The 16,981-nt window shown below is 31.8% G+C and overlaps 1 protein-coding gene across 2 annotated transcripts; it reads left to right on the forward strand.

Moving 5' to 3' along the window:
• The first annotated feature begins 429 nt into the window (after positions 1-429).
• Positions 430-15,468, forward strand: LOC127707563 (vesicle-associated membrane protein 7-like). Of its 2 annotated transcripts, none has more exons than XM_052212161.1 (6): positions 430-537; positions 1,180-1,328; positions 3,856-3,952; positions 9,120-9,221; positions 11,274-11,423; positions 13,747-15,468. In XM_052212161.1, exons 2-6 carry the CDS (start codon positions 1,180-1,182, stop codon positions 13,951-13,953), a joined length of 705 nt encoding a protein of 234 aa, XP_052068121.1. In that variant the 5' UTR covers positions 430-537; the 3' UTR covers positions 13,954-15,468. The 2 variants fall into 2 exon arrangements, with proteins under 2 accessions (XP_052068121.1, XP_052068122.1); XM_052212162.1 differs by lacking the exon at positions 430-537 and adding an exon at positions 652-778.
• The last annotated feature ends 1,513 nt before the right edge of the window (positions 15,469-16,981 follow it).

Below are 16,981 nucleotides of genomic sequence, written 5' to 3' on the forward strand. Positions count from 1 at the left end.
GACACACCAAAAAAAAACTGTTATCACACAGCTCACATTCTACTAACTAATCTGCATTCATAAATTTATTAATGACATTTAGACTAAGCGATGCCATGTTTGTTATGTGCCTCTGCTGTCTAAACTACATATTTAAAAGGAAGAGGGAGAAGAGAGACAGAAGATCTTCCAAATGCAAAAAAAAACAGAAATGGACCTCTTCTGGCTCACTACCGAAGAACAAAAAAACACGCCCGATCAGGATACTTCAAATTATTGTGTGTGTGTTAAATTCAATTTTCTTATTTCGTTAATCTGTTTATGCTCATTGTTATTTAATTGGCCGATATTTTTGCTACAAACAACAGTGTACAGTATAACAATCTTCCATCCTCAGCATCTATCGAATTCCCGCCATTTCTGTTCTCGGAACTTCTCTGTCCTGTCCTTTGACAGTAGGGAAACCAAAAGTGAAACTTGTTCAGAATACCTCGGATTTATTGAGAAGGATGACACCACCCACTTTCACCAATATCTGAAACACAAATTGATCGAAAAGTATGCTAATTTCATGCACAAAATGATTTTAACATAAACTATACAATAAGTACAAATACTGGTAAATGGGACATGTGTTAATTGGTCTTGTTGTAATCCGGAAGTGAGATAAAAACCCCAGTACATTGTAACATATTTGCTGATAAGATTTTTACTTATATTTATATGTTTCATTCTCAAATTCAATACATTTCCTTGGGTTTTTTTTTTTACAACACACAGATAAAAAACTGGAAATAAGGTTTGTTTGATAATTAAGCATGTGTTTTAAAAATAAACTTTTTATGATATGAATAGACCATTAGAGGTTACACATGAGAAGGGGAGTGCTCAATAGGTGTTTATTACACATTAAATTACACATTAAATGTTACTGCCTTTTCGATAAATGGGTGTCAATAGTGGTTGTAGATAGGTCACAAGGGGAGACTGGATCCTAATTACATATCCGAGTTTGAACGGAAAACATTGAAAGTGTTGCATTACCATCTGAGATATTACAAAATAGGTCTAGGAAGTGGATGCATGGCAAGGATCCCAGGCTTTAACAAAATACACACCAGATCTTTTCTGTTGAGGTATTTCAGTCATCATCTGATCTTAACTGGACCCCTTTTGAGCTGTGGTCTTTTATAATTTCAGATGACAATCTTATATAGTTGTGTTGCACGTGGTACAACCATTCTCTGCAGCCAATCAAATGCTCAAGGATCATTTGAGAATGAAGTTGTGTCCATGTTACCCAATATTCCTACAAGGAATGATGGAAAGACAACATACAAATCTAGCAGGTAATTCTTTCTGTATGCAAATTATAACTTTGCTAGTGCCATCTGTCTTGCCTCAGACAGGGCAGACTAACTTTTTAGTTTTGTATTTGTAAAAAAATAATGTGATGATGAACACCTTCAAAAATATGAAAGTTGAAACTTCCTTGGCTGATGCAATGATTACCAGAACAGAGAGTAAAATGGAGTGTGATCAGATCCTTGTAAACAAAGCGTGTCTAGTGATCTGTATTTTAATCAGATTAACAATAACAAACTTTGACTTTTTATTTCAATCTGTACACATTACTTTGGCCTATAATGGTTTACTTTTACAAATTGTGACTTGGATGGAGAGTTGTCTCATTGGCACTCATACTACATCTTCTTATATCTATATACATTGTTCATTTCCAAAAGACTTTTAACATGAACAGCATAATCATTATACCAATATTCAGAAAGTTCCTGATTATTATGTTTGACAGTGCCTACTTTTGATGAGATGGATAAATCATGTGGTAATATTGTTTTATAAAGATGTTGTAATTGTTCAGTGTTGTGTTACAAAATGCATGTGTGTTTGATGCACTATTAGAAACAAGGAATTATTTGAATTCTGCAATAATTTTGAATTCCGGAAAATTGATAAGAAATGTATGATGAAAACTAACCAAACTAAACAGGGTTAGCCATGCACGCCTTACTAACCCTCATTAGCCATGCATGCATGGCTAACCCTCCTTAACTGTGTTAGTTTTCATCATAAATTCTTATCAATTTTCCAGAAATTAAAATTATTCCAGATTCAAATAATTCCTTGTTTATATGTGATTTGAGTTTATTTTCCTTTCACCTCATATACATGAATATCAGACCATAACAAAATGATATTCTCTATAAAAAAAAATTCAAAATCAGTCTGATCCAAATTACTGATATTTTGTATTACTTTTAACTGAAATGGGATTTTAACCATGTTAACTAACTGTCATTGTCAAATTACAATGAAGTGCGTGTTTAATTGTTTATTGATTAACTTACAGTAGGCATAAATAGTTCAAAAATAAGACTATCAATGAATTATCTCGCAAATTTTGAAAAGAGAAAGATCATTCAAAGGGGAAATAACCATAAGTTAAAGAATGACAGAAAATGTCATGACCAACTGAGAAAAACAAAGACAAACAGCAGTCCTCAAAACACTACGCATAGAATAATGATTGAGCAACATTAACTCCTTCAAAACATGGGGTGGACTCAGATCCTGCTCCACCAGTGACATTGAAATAAGAAAAAGAAATAGGGAATTTGCCACTAAAGAAAATGAGGAGTGATCAGGGGACAGACAAGATAACCTTTTCGTCAAACTGATTAAAATCATATCAATTATTTCTTTCTTTTACTGGCCATGGTACTGTGGATTCATTATTATTCGTTGGGTAACTATTTTCGTGGATTTTGTGGATACAGGTGGACCAAATTAAATGTTCAATGAATGACAAATTTTCTATAGGATTGTATGCAGACTTCAGCAAAACCACGAAATTAAATATCAATGAACAGATATCAGATAAATGCCCTATGAGCGTGTTATCATATTCTTGACAAGTTTTCCTTAATCCACGAAAATGAGTACCAACGAAAATAATGAATTTACAGTATGTGACATGAAAATTTGATTAATCTGGTAGAGGTCATATTTAGATGACTTTGAATTACCTAATCAGAACACTGCCTATTGAATTTTCTGGAAATATGCTCACATAAGATTATTTTTGTGTCTTTTTAGCTAGTAACATACCCAATGTTCATAATATCTGTTAAAATTTCTGCATTTGAAATGAACAATATGGCATACCAGTACCTTAAAATTACAATTTTCAAATTTGAATAGTACACAGAATGAGATATGGAAAGACAATAACAATAGATTAAATAAAATTGAGAATGGAAACGGGAATGTGTCCAAGAGACAACAACCCGACCAAAGAACAGAAAACAGCCCAAGGCCACCAATGGGTCTTCAACACAGTGAGAAAATCCCGCACCCGGAGGCAAGCTTCAGCTGGCCCCTAAACAAAAATGTGTACTGGTTCATAGAAAATGGATGTCACACTAAACTCCGAAACATATAAATGAATATTTTTCCTTATGACAGTTATAAGTCTTTGCCTGTTGATACAATATATGATATACTGAATAAGTACAAATACTATAAAATGACACTTTTTGCAATGTTTTTATTAATTTGAAAAATGTTGCATGATGAGTTTGAAATATTTTTAAGAGAAGTACATTTTTAAATTTTGAAAGCATCATTTCCAAGCAGCAATTTCAAATTTTTGTTAATTAATCTTGTACTATGACTTTTTCATCTTTCCAAGATATTTTTATCTTAAATTCAGAATCTGAATCTTTAAGAATTTATTTTTCCTGTTCATATAACATATTTAGATATAAAGAAATAGATGTTGAATATGATTTTATTTTGCCATTGCTTGGAGATTTTGTTCTTATCATATATCTAACTGTACCAATTATTTTGTAGTTATTTGTATCACTGTGTGGTAGACAATGGTATTATTTATTTATGTGCAGCTAAACCAGAGTTTGGAAAACAACAGTCTTATAATTTCTTAGCTGAGGTATTTTTGTGCTTTTATTTCAATTATTTGACGTACTTACCATTATCATATACTTTACATGATGCAAATCTTTTTTGTTTATATTATAGACCTTTTTATGATCAAATTGAAAGCATGCCCAGTACATCTTTGTGAAAAAAATCTACATTCTTTTATGAAATTTTGTAGGATAAGTGCTGTAAACAGAAGATTCATTTTTGGGTTTATTTGGCCTTGTTAGTTCATGGAAAAATTTCTAAACTATATGATACAATTGCTAGTTGTAGCTTTTAAACTTTAGAAGAAAGGCTTTCAAAAAATATAAATATTAGCTAAGACTTGACATAATAAATTTACTGAGATTTCATTAAAGTGATGCCATAAGTGAAATTTTTCAGATTTTTTTGCAATATTTATATTTTTTGAAAGCCTTGCATGGATATCCACAAATTTTCCCGTGCAATGCCAAAAAGTGACTAACCTGTTTTAGATTAACTTCGAAAAATACTGTACGGTCAACAGTGAACGGGAGAGCTTTTTCGCTCTCCTTTTCCTGTGACATTACCTGAAAAACTCAAAACCTTATATATGTGGTAACTTGAACCCAACCTAAGTGTGGTATTCAATATGTGGGACAGACGGGACGAGCGTATTACAAAAGAAATCAAGAACACCTTTACCGCTTTCGTAGACCTAAAAAATTCAAAAGTTTGATATATCAACATTTAGATAAGCATAATCACAATCTAAAATTTATTAAATTCCAACCACTTGAAACCATTCAGAAACAACCAGGAGAATCACACAAGCAATTTGAAAAATCACGTGAAGTTCGTGAATTATTTTGGATAAAAAGACTTCAAACAGCTTATCCTCTCGGTCTTAATGACAAAATATTAGGACAGGGGAACATAACTAAAACTTCAATCGATGTCATTAATATTGTCGATAAACGACTTAGAAATAAAAGGTCTCATGGCAAACGCAAAAACCGTAATCAACGTATTAAACATCGTATAAATTATACACTTGCTGATCTGTTATCTATAATAAAAAATAATGGCAGACATCAAGTATTATGCAAACTGGGTCAGATACCAATAAGTAAATTATATGCTATTTTTCTGGAGTGTGATACAATTTCTTTTTTTAGCCCAATGTATGAATACACCCGTATTATTACAGCCTTTTGTCATCATAGGCTATTTCCTAGTATCGATAAACCTGAAAATCATAAACGGCATTTTCTTAAATTAAAATATATAAATAGAGGTATTAATTTTATTAACTTATCTAGTATTTTCAATGACTCTACCATCCAAAGCCAAATACCTCCATATTTTGATAATATAGAACCACCTATTATTTCATATTCTTATAAAAAAAACCAGCAGAAGTTTGATTTTTAATTATACGTCAGTTACATCAGACGTCAATATAGAAAATAATGTTCCTTCCACTTGAGATTGTGAAACATCTAGTTTTAGATATGTTCCCTATGGTCATGTCCTTACAGGAGACCTCAACATCGTCGAAGACCGTGAGGTCATAACTTTTCTTAAGAAAGGACCGAAATATCGTCCTCCATCTAAAATAGATTGGAAACAGTGTCGTCAGATCATTAAAGAGGCTCTGTCTGTCTACTGTAAAAATTGGTGTAAATGTGAAAAATCTGATAAAAAATCTCTAGACAGTTATTTGAATAAAATTATGAATACTGTTAATATTCGTATATCTCATTTTGAAAACAATTCTGAAATTAGTAATAGGGTCCATGATATTCCCATTTCCAGAATAAAAAATAAACTCCAAGTACTCGCAAAGCGGTTTGTGTTCGTACCGGCAGACAAAGCAGCAAATAATGTAGTGGTGGTGTGACGCATATACTACACGGAAGTTCTCCAAAACGAAATTACAAATTCATCTACATTCAGGTCGGTACGCTCCACAGAGAGTCAAATTGTAAACAAGCATATCACTGCCACTACCCAGCTTAAGGCCTCTTCCGAACATTTGAAAGTCCCTACTATGTACTGGTTACCTAAATTGCACAAAAAACCATTTAAATTCCGTTTCATCTCCGCATCTAGTAAGTGTTCTACTACTAATCTATCAGTGCTTCTAACTACCTCCCTTACTACTATCAAAGAACTTGTTATTAACTTTTGTAATAAAGCTTATGAAAATAATGGTATTAATTATTTTTGGAGTGTTAAAAATTCTTAGGTTTTAGATAAAATACATGCTTTTGATGGTCCTTTTAATTCTGTTGACAGTTATGATTTTTCTACTCTCTATACTACACTTCCACACAATCTTATCAAGAAAAAGTTTTCATATTTAATTAAATGGTCTTTTGAAAAATCTCATTACAAATTTATTTGCTGTAACTCGTTTAAAGCCTTTTTCTGTAACGAAAAAGGAAAGTATGCTAGATACACTTACTGGAAATGTGAAGATATGATTGAAGCTTTAAATTTTCTCCTGGACAACATATATGTACGTTTCGGCGATAGAATGTATCGACAGGTAGTAGGTATTCCTATGGGCACTAACTGTGCCCCTTTAATAGCAGATTTATTCCTGTATTGCTATGAATCTCAGTTTATGACCAAACTCAGTAAAGACACGTCATTGTTACATTTGGTTGATACATTCAACAATACCTTCTGTTATCTAGATGATATTTTTTCGTTAAATAATCCAGAGTTCTCTAAATATACTACCTAAATTTACCCAATAGAACTTACTTTAACTAAATCTAACATAAACAGCAGTAGTTGTCCTTTTCTGGATTTGGACATTTCAATCTCTACAGGAAAACTCCATACGAAAATTTACGACAAAAGAGACGATTTTTCATTCCCTATTGTTAATTTTCCTTTTTTAGACGGCGATGTTCCTTTGGCTCCATCATACGGTGTATATATATCCCAACTCGTTCGTTATTCCCGTGTGTGTAGTGATGTCATAGATTTTAACGAACGTAATCAATGCATCACTGGTAAATTATTAAATCAAGGATTTCGTTACCATAAATTACGTAAAACTTTTGCTAAGTTCTTTCATAGATACAAAGATTTGATTAGTAAATTTGGCTGTACTTGTAGAAAACTGATAAAAAACGGTATTTCACATCCTAAATTTTACGGTAATATTGTACTTAAAGCGCGGAAATCACTATGTGATCCGTGTAAACTCATCGAACCTTTAAACAGGCTTATTAGTAAAGGTTATCTTACCAATGTTGTAATTAGATCTTTGAATATAGTTTACATTGGCACTAATATCGATTTTGTCATCAGCAAATTAAAACATAACTAAATTTGTATTTTTTTCAAGTGGGATGTATAAAGACACACCCACGTTCGTTTAGATCTATAAAGAGGTTAAACTCCTAACTATCCTACTGTCTGTCGATACATTTATTTTTGGCATTGCACTAGTCATGTCTTCTTTGACTGTCCATGACGTTAAAATACTAAATCCCTGTGATGTGTTTTAGTTGATTTTAGTCTCTGATGCATGATTTTTTATTATTAATTGTTTTGGCTTTTAACTAGCTGTCAGTTACTGCGAGTACTCTCAAATCGTACTTTCTTGTTTATTTGACCTGTTGATACTAATTGTATTGCTTTTTTGTTATTTAATGTTATTCAGGGTTATATCTGGTCTATATACCAGCTTTGATAAGTGTTTGGTATAAATATAAATTTTCACTTCGTACTATGAACATCAAAATTGTTTATTTTGTAATAATATTTCCTTTCTCTATTGGTACTGTACACGTATACCTAACAACAAAATTAATTTCATTTATCTGTGTTTAAAGTTATTGCAAATGGATGGTATTTTTGTTCGAGCATATTGTTTTTCTTTAATTGTTTAACATTCCTTACCGATATAACATGTTACTTTTATTATTCTTCCCTTAGTTTACTTATTTTGTATTCAAAATTATTTATTTTGTAAAAATATTTCCTTTCTCTATTGGTACTGTACAGGTATACCTAACAACAAAATTATTTTCATTTACCTGTGTTTAAAGTTATTGCAAATGGATGGTATTTTTGTTCGAGCATATTGTTTTTCTTAAATTGTTTAACATTTCTTACCGATATAACATGTTACTTTTATTATTCTTCCCTTAGTTTATTTATTTTGTACATTTTGTATTACATTGTGTCATAGGTCAAATTTATTTGTTCAGTGTATGTTCAATGGTGTTAATATGTCCTTTGATTGAGTTAAGCTATTTCAGTTGATATTTTATAGTGTGTCTTTCTATGTTGTGATGTTACACTATTGTTTCAGAAAAAGGGTGAAGGTTTGGTACCATTAAAACGTTTAAACCCGCTGCATTTGTTTGCACCTGTCCTAAGTCAGGAATCTGATGTTCAGTAGTTGTCGTTTGTTGATGTGGTTCATAAGTGTTTCTCGTTTCTCGTTTTTTATATAGATTAGACCATTGGTTTTCCCGTTTGAATGGTTTTACACTAGTAATTTTTTGGGGCCCTTTATAGCTTACTGTTCGGTGTGAGCCAAGGCTCCGTGTTGAAGACCGTACTGTGACCTATAATGGTTTACTTTTATAAATTTTGACTTGGATGGAGAGTTGTCTCATTGGCACTCATACCACATCTTCTTATATCTATGCAATTATGATTTTTTGAATTACATATCCTAGTTTAAGTTTTTTACAGACTCAGGTCTGTATCTTAAGTAATTGTTTGTTTTATTGTGTAACACAATACAGATGAATATATTTAATACTGGTAATCTATAAAGCTAAGTTAAAGATATTCTCAGATATAAATCTTTCAACATTTTTTTACGTATTTCTTCCTATTAAATGATAGAGCACATTTATTTAAAATAGAGGAACTGTTTTAATACAGAAATTTTATTCACAAACTAATACATGTTATAAGTACTCATTTCCTGTGATTTTTACAAATTCATTTATTGAGGTTATGATGTCTTATATATCAACTGCTTATTTTTAATAAAGCCCATTGCTGTTGTACTTGTAACTTTAATACGTGTAGAAAGTTTAAATCCTATGCACAGGAGAAAACTATGAAAAGTTCATTTTCTAAAATTTAAGAATAGTCTGAAGCCATGTTATTTTTGAATGAAATGCCTCCCAGGAAACGTCTGTATATATTTATTTAATTGTTATTTATAGATCAAAAGAAAGTTCCAAGGTGGGACTATTGCTATGAGAGCAGTCAGTGCTGAAAGTCATGACTTAGATAGTGAATTCAGCATGGAACTAGCACAAGAAATGGTAGGTTGATGTGTTGATATACAAAAACTCTTTTTTGATAAATTACATTGTGTGGTTGCTGTCTCATTTACAGTACTACCACATCATTTATTTATTTTATTCAATTGGCAATTTAAGGACATGAAAGTTGTTGCCATCTCTTGGAGACCATTGTCATCTGTCGTTGACATTTTTAAAGATCTTAAACAAAATTTCTGAACCAATTTACACTTAACTTTAACTGGTAAATCTGTAAGTCTAGATCATAGTTTATGGATTATAATTCAGTTCATTTGACTGAAATATAAGGTAGAAATACAAGTAATTTTCTAAAATCTTTACACCATGTCTACCAAAATTGTCAGAGGGTCATTGTCTTTAAAGGATGATTTTTGACAAATAATTGTATTTTTTCCTATTATTTTGTAAACTATAATATAGATGGACAAAAACTGTAAACAGCAAACATGATCAGCAAATTTAAACAAAATCTACAAGAATACCAATATACTGTAAATTCAGAAATTATTGCGTGAATTTATTATTGCGATTTTTGTGGAAAGGACAAAAATGCGAGATTAATTATTGCGCTTGCAGGAAAATCTGCATACAGTTATTTATATCAGATATCAGAATGTGAGTTCTAATTATTGCGATACTCCCTCAATCGCATTATTCGCATTAATAAAAACCTCGCAATAACTTCTGAATTTACAGTAATTGAAATCATCAATTGACACTAGATTAGAGTTATTGCCCTTTATGAATATATTTTGTCCAAGTTCAGTATTTTTATATGAAAGTTTATGTATGTATCCATCTGTTAGTCAGTCTGGTCCAACTCAGGTTTTAAGGTTTGGTTTAAGGTATTTGACCATGTATTTGTGGTCACATTAAATTCAAACATAGTACACTTGTTCATATTAGTGTGAACTTTTTCTGATACATGTACATGTATATGCCTAATTAGGGTTTTGACCCAGATTTCATGGTTCAGTGAACATAGAAATATGAGTCAGAGCAAGCCAGGATGTCCTACGGACACATATTCTTGTTGCTAAATATCTTGAAAACTTTAATATATACAGAAACTGTTAGAATACAAGATCTACAAAAATGCTAGTATGACTTTAGGGAGTTGTTTCCCTAAAATGTCAATTTTGTTCCAATTAGTGTATTTTTTCCTATTGTTTTGAAAATTATTACGGACAGACAAAAACTGAATAACAGCAAAAATGATCAGCAATTTAAGCATATGATCTACCTAAACAGGTAAACAAATTTGAGTTATTCCCCTTACAGAACAAATTATAAGATTGAGATATAAAAAGCATATATAATTACTTAATTTATATAGGAAGGAACCTGTACACTGCCAATGATAATAGTGTCATCTGTATTAATTTGAATGTTTTATTAACCATTTAATTTTTAATGAAGCAATTCAGGAAAGAAATTATCAAACACTTATAAGCTATAGCATTGAAGCAATTGGTGTGATGGGAGAGTATGTAAAATGTGTAAGGATATAGTTAAAATCTATTTTTTAATTGTCTCACAAGTATCTATAATTTCACCAAACTTGTAACTTCAGCAACATAGAATTATATACATAGCACATCAACAAAATGCATTTTTGTTAGGAATTACACAGTTTGACCATAAAATAAATATTAACCATAATCGTGCTGGTTTAAATGAATCCAGTTGAGACAGTTGGACTTGTGAATATTTTCTTCAGAAATGACACTTTAGACAGACAGAAAGAGAAGATACCAAGGTGCATTTAAAACTGTCAAAACTGTCAGACAATTAGATAATGGAATTATTGCCCTTTAATGTTGATTTTTATAAACTTTTAGCATTTTTGAAATGATAAAGAAAAGAGAGAATTTTAATCATTTCATTGATCAAGACTTTTGCCAACAATTTTGTTTTATCCTGAAATTATTTACATGTATATCAAAATGGCATATGTTTACTAGATGGATGATCCAGGCTCATGGGAACCTTTGGGTTTTTATTTTATTTTGTTGTTTAAGTAATTTTTTATTTTTACTGTTTTTATTGAAGGAGAGGTATTCCAAATCAGACAATGTTGCCAAATTGAGATCCCAAGTTGATGAAGTTAAAGATGTGATGACACAGAATATTGAAAGAGTTCTAGATAGAGGAGAAAAGTTGGATGATTTAGTTGATAAAACAGAAGATTTAGAAGCTAGTGTAAGTTCAAAGGTCAAGGTTAAGTAAAGTTGAAAGTTAGCTTGCATTGAATCTTTCCTCATTTAGGAATGTCTTTATCATTTGAAAGCTCTCATTCCTTTTTCTGTTTTAAGCTGACATCACTCTTTCAAAATATGTTACCATTTCATTGAGATAAAAAAGCTATGAAAATTGAAGATATTATATCAGAGTAGAAATATTTTAAAAGTGAAAGCTGGTCAATCCGTGAATGTATAAGGTTAGTTAACTGTTTAATATTATTCATAATTTTATACATAAAATGCCTAATATGAAAAACAATATCTGCTTTATAACCAGAAAGAAACATGAAAGGATTGCCAGAGATTACTAGTAATGTAAAATTTAGCTTTGCTTTTTAGTCCCCTACCAGAGATGCAAACAGGGTAGTAAGTTTTGCCAGACCCATAAAATTTTTGCCAGACCTATATTTTCACTCAAAAATAAAATGAAACGCTTTTGAATAATTTTCATTTTGTTATATATTATTGTAATATGTGATTCATATTCATAAACATTGTAGTTAATTCTATATATTAATACATAAATGATGACCCAAGAGTTATTCCTCACAGGAGTACTTTGACTGTCAAAGTTTGACACAAGATAATCTAATTGTTCTTACGCCAATAATTGGCATAAGAACAATTAGATAAAAAACAAAGACAGTGGCAAGCTACATTTGTACGTCAAAACGAATAAATATGTTCATACATTAACTAAAATGAAGAAAAAAACACTCTTAGAAAACTAAAATAATAGTTGTTTTTGTTTAATTTTATAATTTACTTAAATCTAGTCATTACGACATTAGTTGTTCCTTAATAGAACTTTTGGTTTTCAGTGCTTTTCAACTACATAATTGATTTGGCCATCTATTGTTCCAACTGTTCATGCACCACTGATGTGTCATATGGAGACGAAACTTGTTTTTTCATACTAACAATGTTCTCGTTATGGCGACTTATTTGCGCCATGGACGCATGGTTTTCAGTCTGTGCCATTGCATGAACCGTGCGTCTGAGGAACGCATCTGATAACACTTGCTGAGTCTTGTAATCATCAGAATTATCCCTCAGCTATCAAAAAGAAGCTGAAACATGCTTCTACTCAATATTTTTACCGGAAATTTACTTTCGTTTTCATTGCTATGTGTAATTATAAGTCCCTAGAAATACAAAAATAATTATGATCACATGATTAGCCTGGGATCCTGGCTCACTGCTAGGAAGTATTAAATTGGGTCAGGATGCCAGGCTATCACATGACTTACGCTAATTGGATAAACGCAAAGAAGATCGAAATATGTTTACATCAGCACGTTTACCTATTACCGGCAATAAATGTGTCATTTAGAACTTTCGGTTTCAATGCCTTTCAACTACATATATATTAATTATTAATTTGGAAGCCAATGTTACAAGAACCAACAGAAATTTCAATTTTGACGGCCCCAAACAGTAAAAATATTTGTCGTTCATTGGGTCTGACACAAAGACGTCATTTGCCGGACCCTCTAAAATTCTGCCCCCAGGTCCAACAGGTCCGACGATTAGTTGCATCACTGCCCTACCAACAAAGTCGAAGGGGACTTTAGGTTTGCACTTCGTATGTCTGTCTGTCTGTCCAGACAAATCAGACTTCCACACTTTTTTTCTTCATGCTTAAAGATATTGATTTGATATTTGGTATATAGTTTTATCATAATAAGTTACAGATCGCGTTTTGAATTTTTGTTCTCGTCTGATGTTTTTGTGCAGAGTTATTGTCCTTGAACTTAGAAAATTCACTCAAATAATCAGTTTTCCACACTTTTTTCTGTCATGCTTGATGATAATGATTTGATATTTGTTATATAGTTTACACCATGACAAGTTATAGATCAAGTTAGCATTTTCTTGCAGTACAATGAATTATTAACAGGTTGGGGACTTTGTATTGCCATGCAATAATCTCAGAATACTTGTTTTATTCAGTTTTTCAATATATTTGCTTAATAGGCATTTGGAGCCCTTTATAGCTTGCTGTTCGGTGTGAGTCAAGCCTCCGTGTTGAAGGCCGTACTTTGACCTATAATTGTTTACTTTTTACACATTGTGACTTGGATGGAGAGTTGTCTCATTGGCACTCATACCACATCTTCTTATTTCTATGAACATGAAACTCAGTTGCATAAATATTTTTAAATTTATCAATGTGACAATTACAAAATAAATTTAGAGAGATCCAAAATTTAAAAAAAAACTGTAGAACAGATTCCAACAAAGTGAAAATCTGGGTTAGTAATATTTTTTGCTCATTTCAGGCTGCCACATTCCAAAAAACTGCCAGAAGAATCAAAAGAAAGTATTGGTGGAAGAATACCAAGATGATGTTAATACTTGTCCTTGTAGGCGTAGTAATTGTTATAATTATAGCAATATTGATAGCCTATGGTGCTGGAGCATTTTCACACAAAGACACACCACCCAAAAACAATGCTGTTACATCCACAACACAAAGTTCTGGATAAAATCTTCCTGTTATTCATTTCTCAAGTGCAATTTGAATTTGTTGATTTGTTGTTTCCTGTTACTGAAAAGTTAATATAACAGTGTACATGGTAATATGTAAATCTTTAAAATTCTCATAATCATTAGTCAATGTTTTAGATATTGAAAACTAAGGGTTAAATCATGGGATAGAAAGAAAAGTGTAGTGACAAATAATTTAGTATTGTTGATGGTTGGAGAAATTTTGATAAAAAAAACCATGAGTTCATAAAAAAAAACAATATATACACCAGATTTTTTTAATAAATACTCTATTTTGAACAATTTATTTTTGTAAAATATAAAACCCCATAAAAAGGATTATTGAAGTGATATTACATAAATATCTGGATATCATGGCTTCCTGTAGATGATAAGCCCTAGATTTCCCTTAGTTACATTCCATTCCTTGGTTATTGAATTGACCGTGGGGTTAATAAATGTAGTTTTTTTTCTATTATTTGACAACTTTTGTGAATGCCATACACATTCTCTGTACCCCAACATAAAATCTGAGCCTCAGAGAACCATAATTGTTTTTTTTTTTTACTTTTATATTACTTGTCATCTTGCCACTATTTGAAACCTTCACTTGCTTCATCTACCTACAATACTCATCCCACATTAACTGATAAAAAAGGATTTTTCTTTTGGTTAAACATGATTTCTTCAATTTATGAACATATCAAAATTGTTAAACAGTAAACTTAATTTTAGGGTAACATATTTAAACTTACTAAAGTTCTGATAATGCTCAGATAATTGAAAAACTTAGATTTTGATCTTGTTGCATTGTCATGTCAATTTTCAATATGAATAAAAATAGATGTGTATTTTGGTAAATAGAGCATGGGGGTACATAGTATTAGTGTATATTGAGCATTGGAATATATAGAGCATTGGCATATTTAGAACAAATGGGTATGCAGAGTGTCAGGGTAAACAGAGCATTGGAATATATAGAATATTTTGTAAGTTATATCCCCTTATTTCTGTTACTAGGGTAAAATAGCTGTGTTCCTCTATTTGTGTTGCTAGGGTAAATTACCAGTGTTCCTCAATTCACCTGCTTGTAAGAAAATATACCCGTGTTTCTCAATTCATTTGTTTGTATGAATATAAAAATAAGAAGATGCGGTATGATTGCCAGTGAGACAACTCTCCACAAGAGACCAAATGACACAGAAATTAACAACTCTAGATCACCGTAAGGCCTTCAACAATGAGCAAAGAGCTTACATTAATAACTAATAGTAACCAATCAGGGTAATGATTCTAATCAAAACTTTAATCACATGACTTCTGTACATACATATTTCTGTTTATTATTTAAGTTTTTCATGGATTTTTGTTAATGTTACTTTTGATAGAGGTAATCACTACACAATACTGTTAAATAAGTAGAATAGGTTGCAGCAATTTATATACCTACTTTTTATCTGCCATTTTATGAACATTTATTTATGATATTTTTACCCAATAAATGATGAAACTATTGTCTTGTCTCTTTAATTGACCTTCACAGAATAATTTGATGACAGTCTTTTTAGAAAAAGGACTTACTACATGTATGAAGAAAAACTGCATTTGACCACAAAAATCGGATCTGGCTTGACCCCTTTTAGAATTCAGACAGACATGTGCACCTTACTTTGATTCTATAAACACTATAATTGACCTTGAGTTGAACCTGGATCTTTGAAACATGAAAATTAAGACAGAGTGAAGTTTCACATATCAGACAGTCTAATAAAATCCCAACATTTGTCCAGGTTGCCTCAATTTGCAAAGCCTACCTGTTAGATTTATTGTTAAATTAATATTATCCTAAATATGCATGAGTTTTGACTTGGATGGGGAGTTGTCTCATTGGCACTCATACCACATCTTCTTATATCTATATGAGATATTTGCCACTGGGCATTAGACAACTAACAATCAATCAATCAATCCAGCTGGAACACCAGTGGCAGATCCAGAACTTTTCATAAGGGGTGGCCCGCTCCAGTCATGCTTCAGTGATTCCCTATATAATCAACCAAATTTTTCCCACAAAAGGGGGGGGGGGGCTCCCCAGGACCCCCCCCCCCCCCCCCCCCTGGATCCGCCTATGAACACATTTATTTTCTACCATGACACTTCCAGGCTTGTCTTACATAACCACTTCTTTGTTGGCAGATTGGACATAAACACGAGGCTCTTAGTATCCCTACAAGCTGTATATACACAAAGCTGTCAGTTGACTCAACATTTGATCTTGATATTTAGTTTATAGAGTATATGAGTCAATTACTGTGGATTCATTAATATTCGTTGGATACCAATTTTCGTGGATTTCGTTTGGACAGGGAAACCACGAATTTAAATGTTCAACGAATTGCAAATTTGCTATGTGATTATATGCAGACTTTTGCAAAACCACGAAATCAAATATCCACGAAAATGCAAATTTTCCTCAATCCATGAAAATTGGTACCCACGAAAATAAATGAATCCACAGTAATCCGAGTAAAATAAAGTATCAGCATAGATATAAGTCCGTGGAGAGTACTGTAAATCAACTACAGTAATTTTGGCAAGTAGAAAAATTACATGAGGCAGGGGTATAAAAATAGATTTATACAAGATATAGGACAACACATGATGTCAAGTAGATCTGATATGCAATATTTAGTTACATTCCCGTGTTAATTATATGACTTTTTTCAACAAACTTTGTGGTAGACAGAAAAATTTGATATGGAGCAAAATACAATGGAGCCAGTGATATCTAACAGCAGAGGCAGATCCAGGATTCTTCAAAGGGTGTGTACGCCCTCTACGCCCCCACCCCTGAATACGCCACTGGACTGTACTTCATAATCCGAATGATTGATGTGTATTCTCTTCGGAATTTTTTGGAACAAGTTTTACCATTAAATTTTCAGTTACCTGGTAGACACAATTAAAAAAGAGTTCGTTTGCTAGTAATTGGGAACAAATGCACCTTGTAAGGTGAATATTGATTCT

This window comes from Mytilus californianus, unplaced genomic scaffold (genome assembly GCF_021869535.1).
Source record: "Mytilus californianus isolate M0D057914Y unplaced genomic scaffold, xbMytCali1.0.p SCAF_7, whole genome shotgun sequence".
NCBI lineage: Eukaryota > Metazoa > Mollusca > Bivalvia > Mytilida > Mytilidae > Mytilus > Mytilus californianus.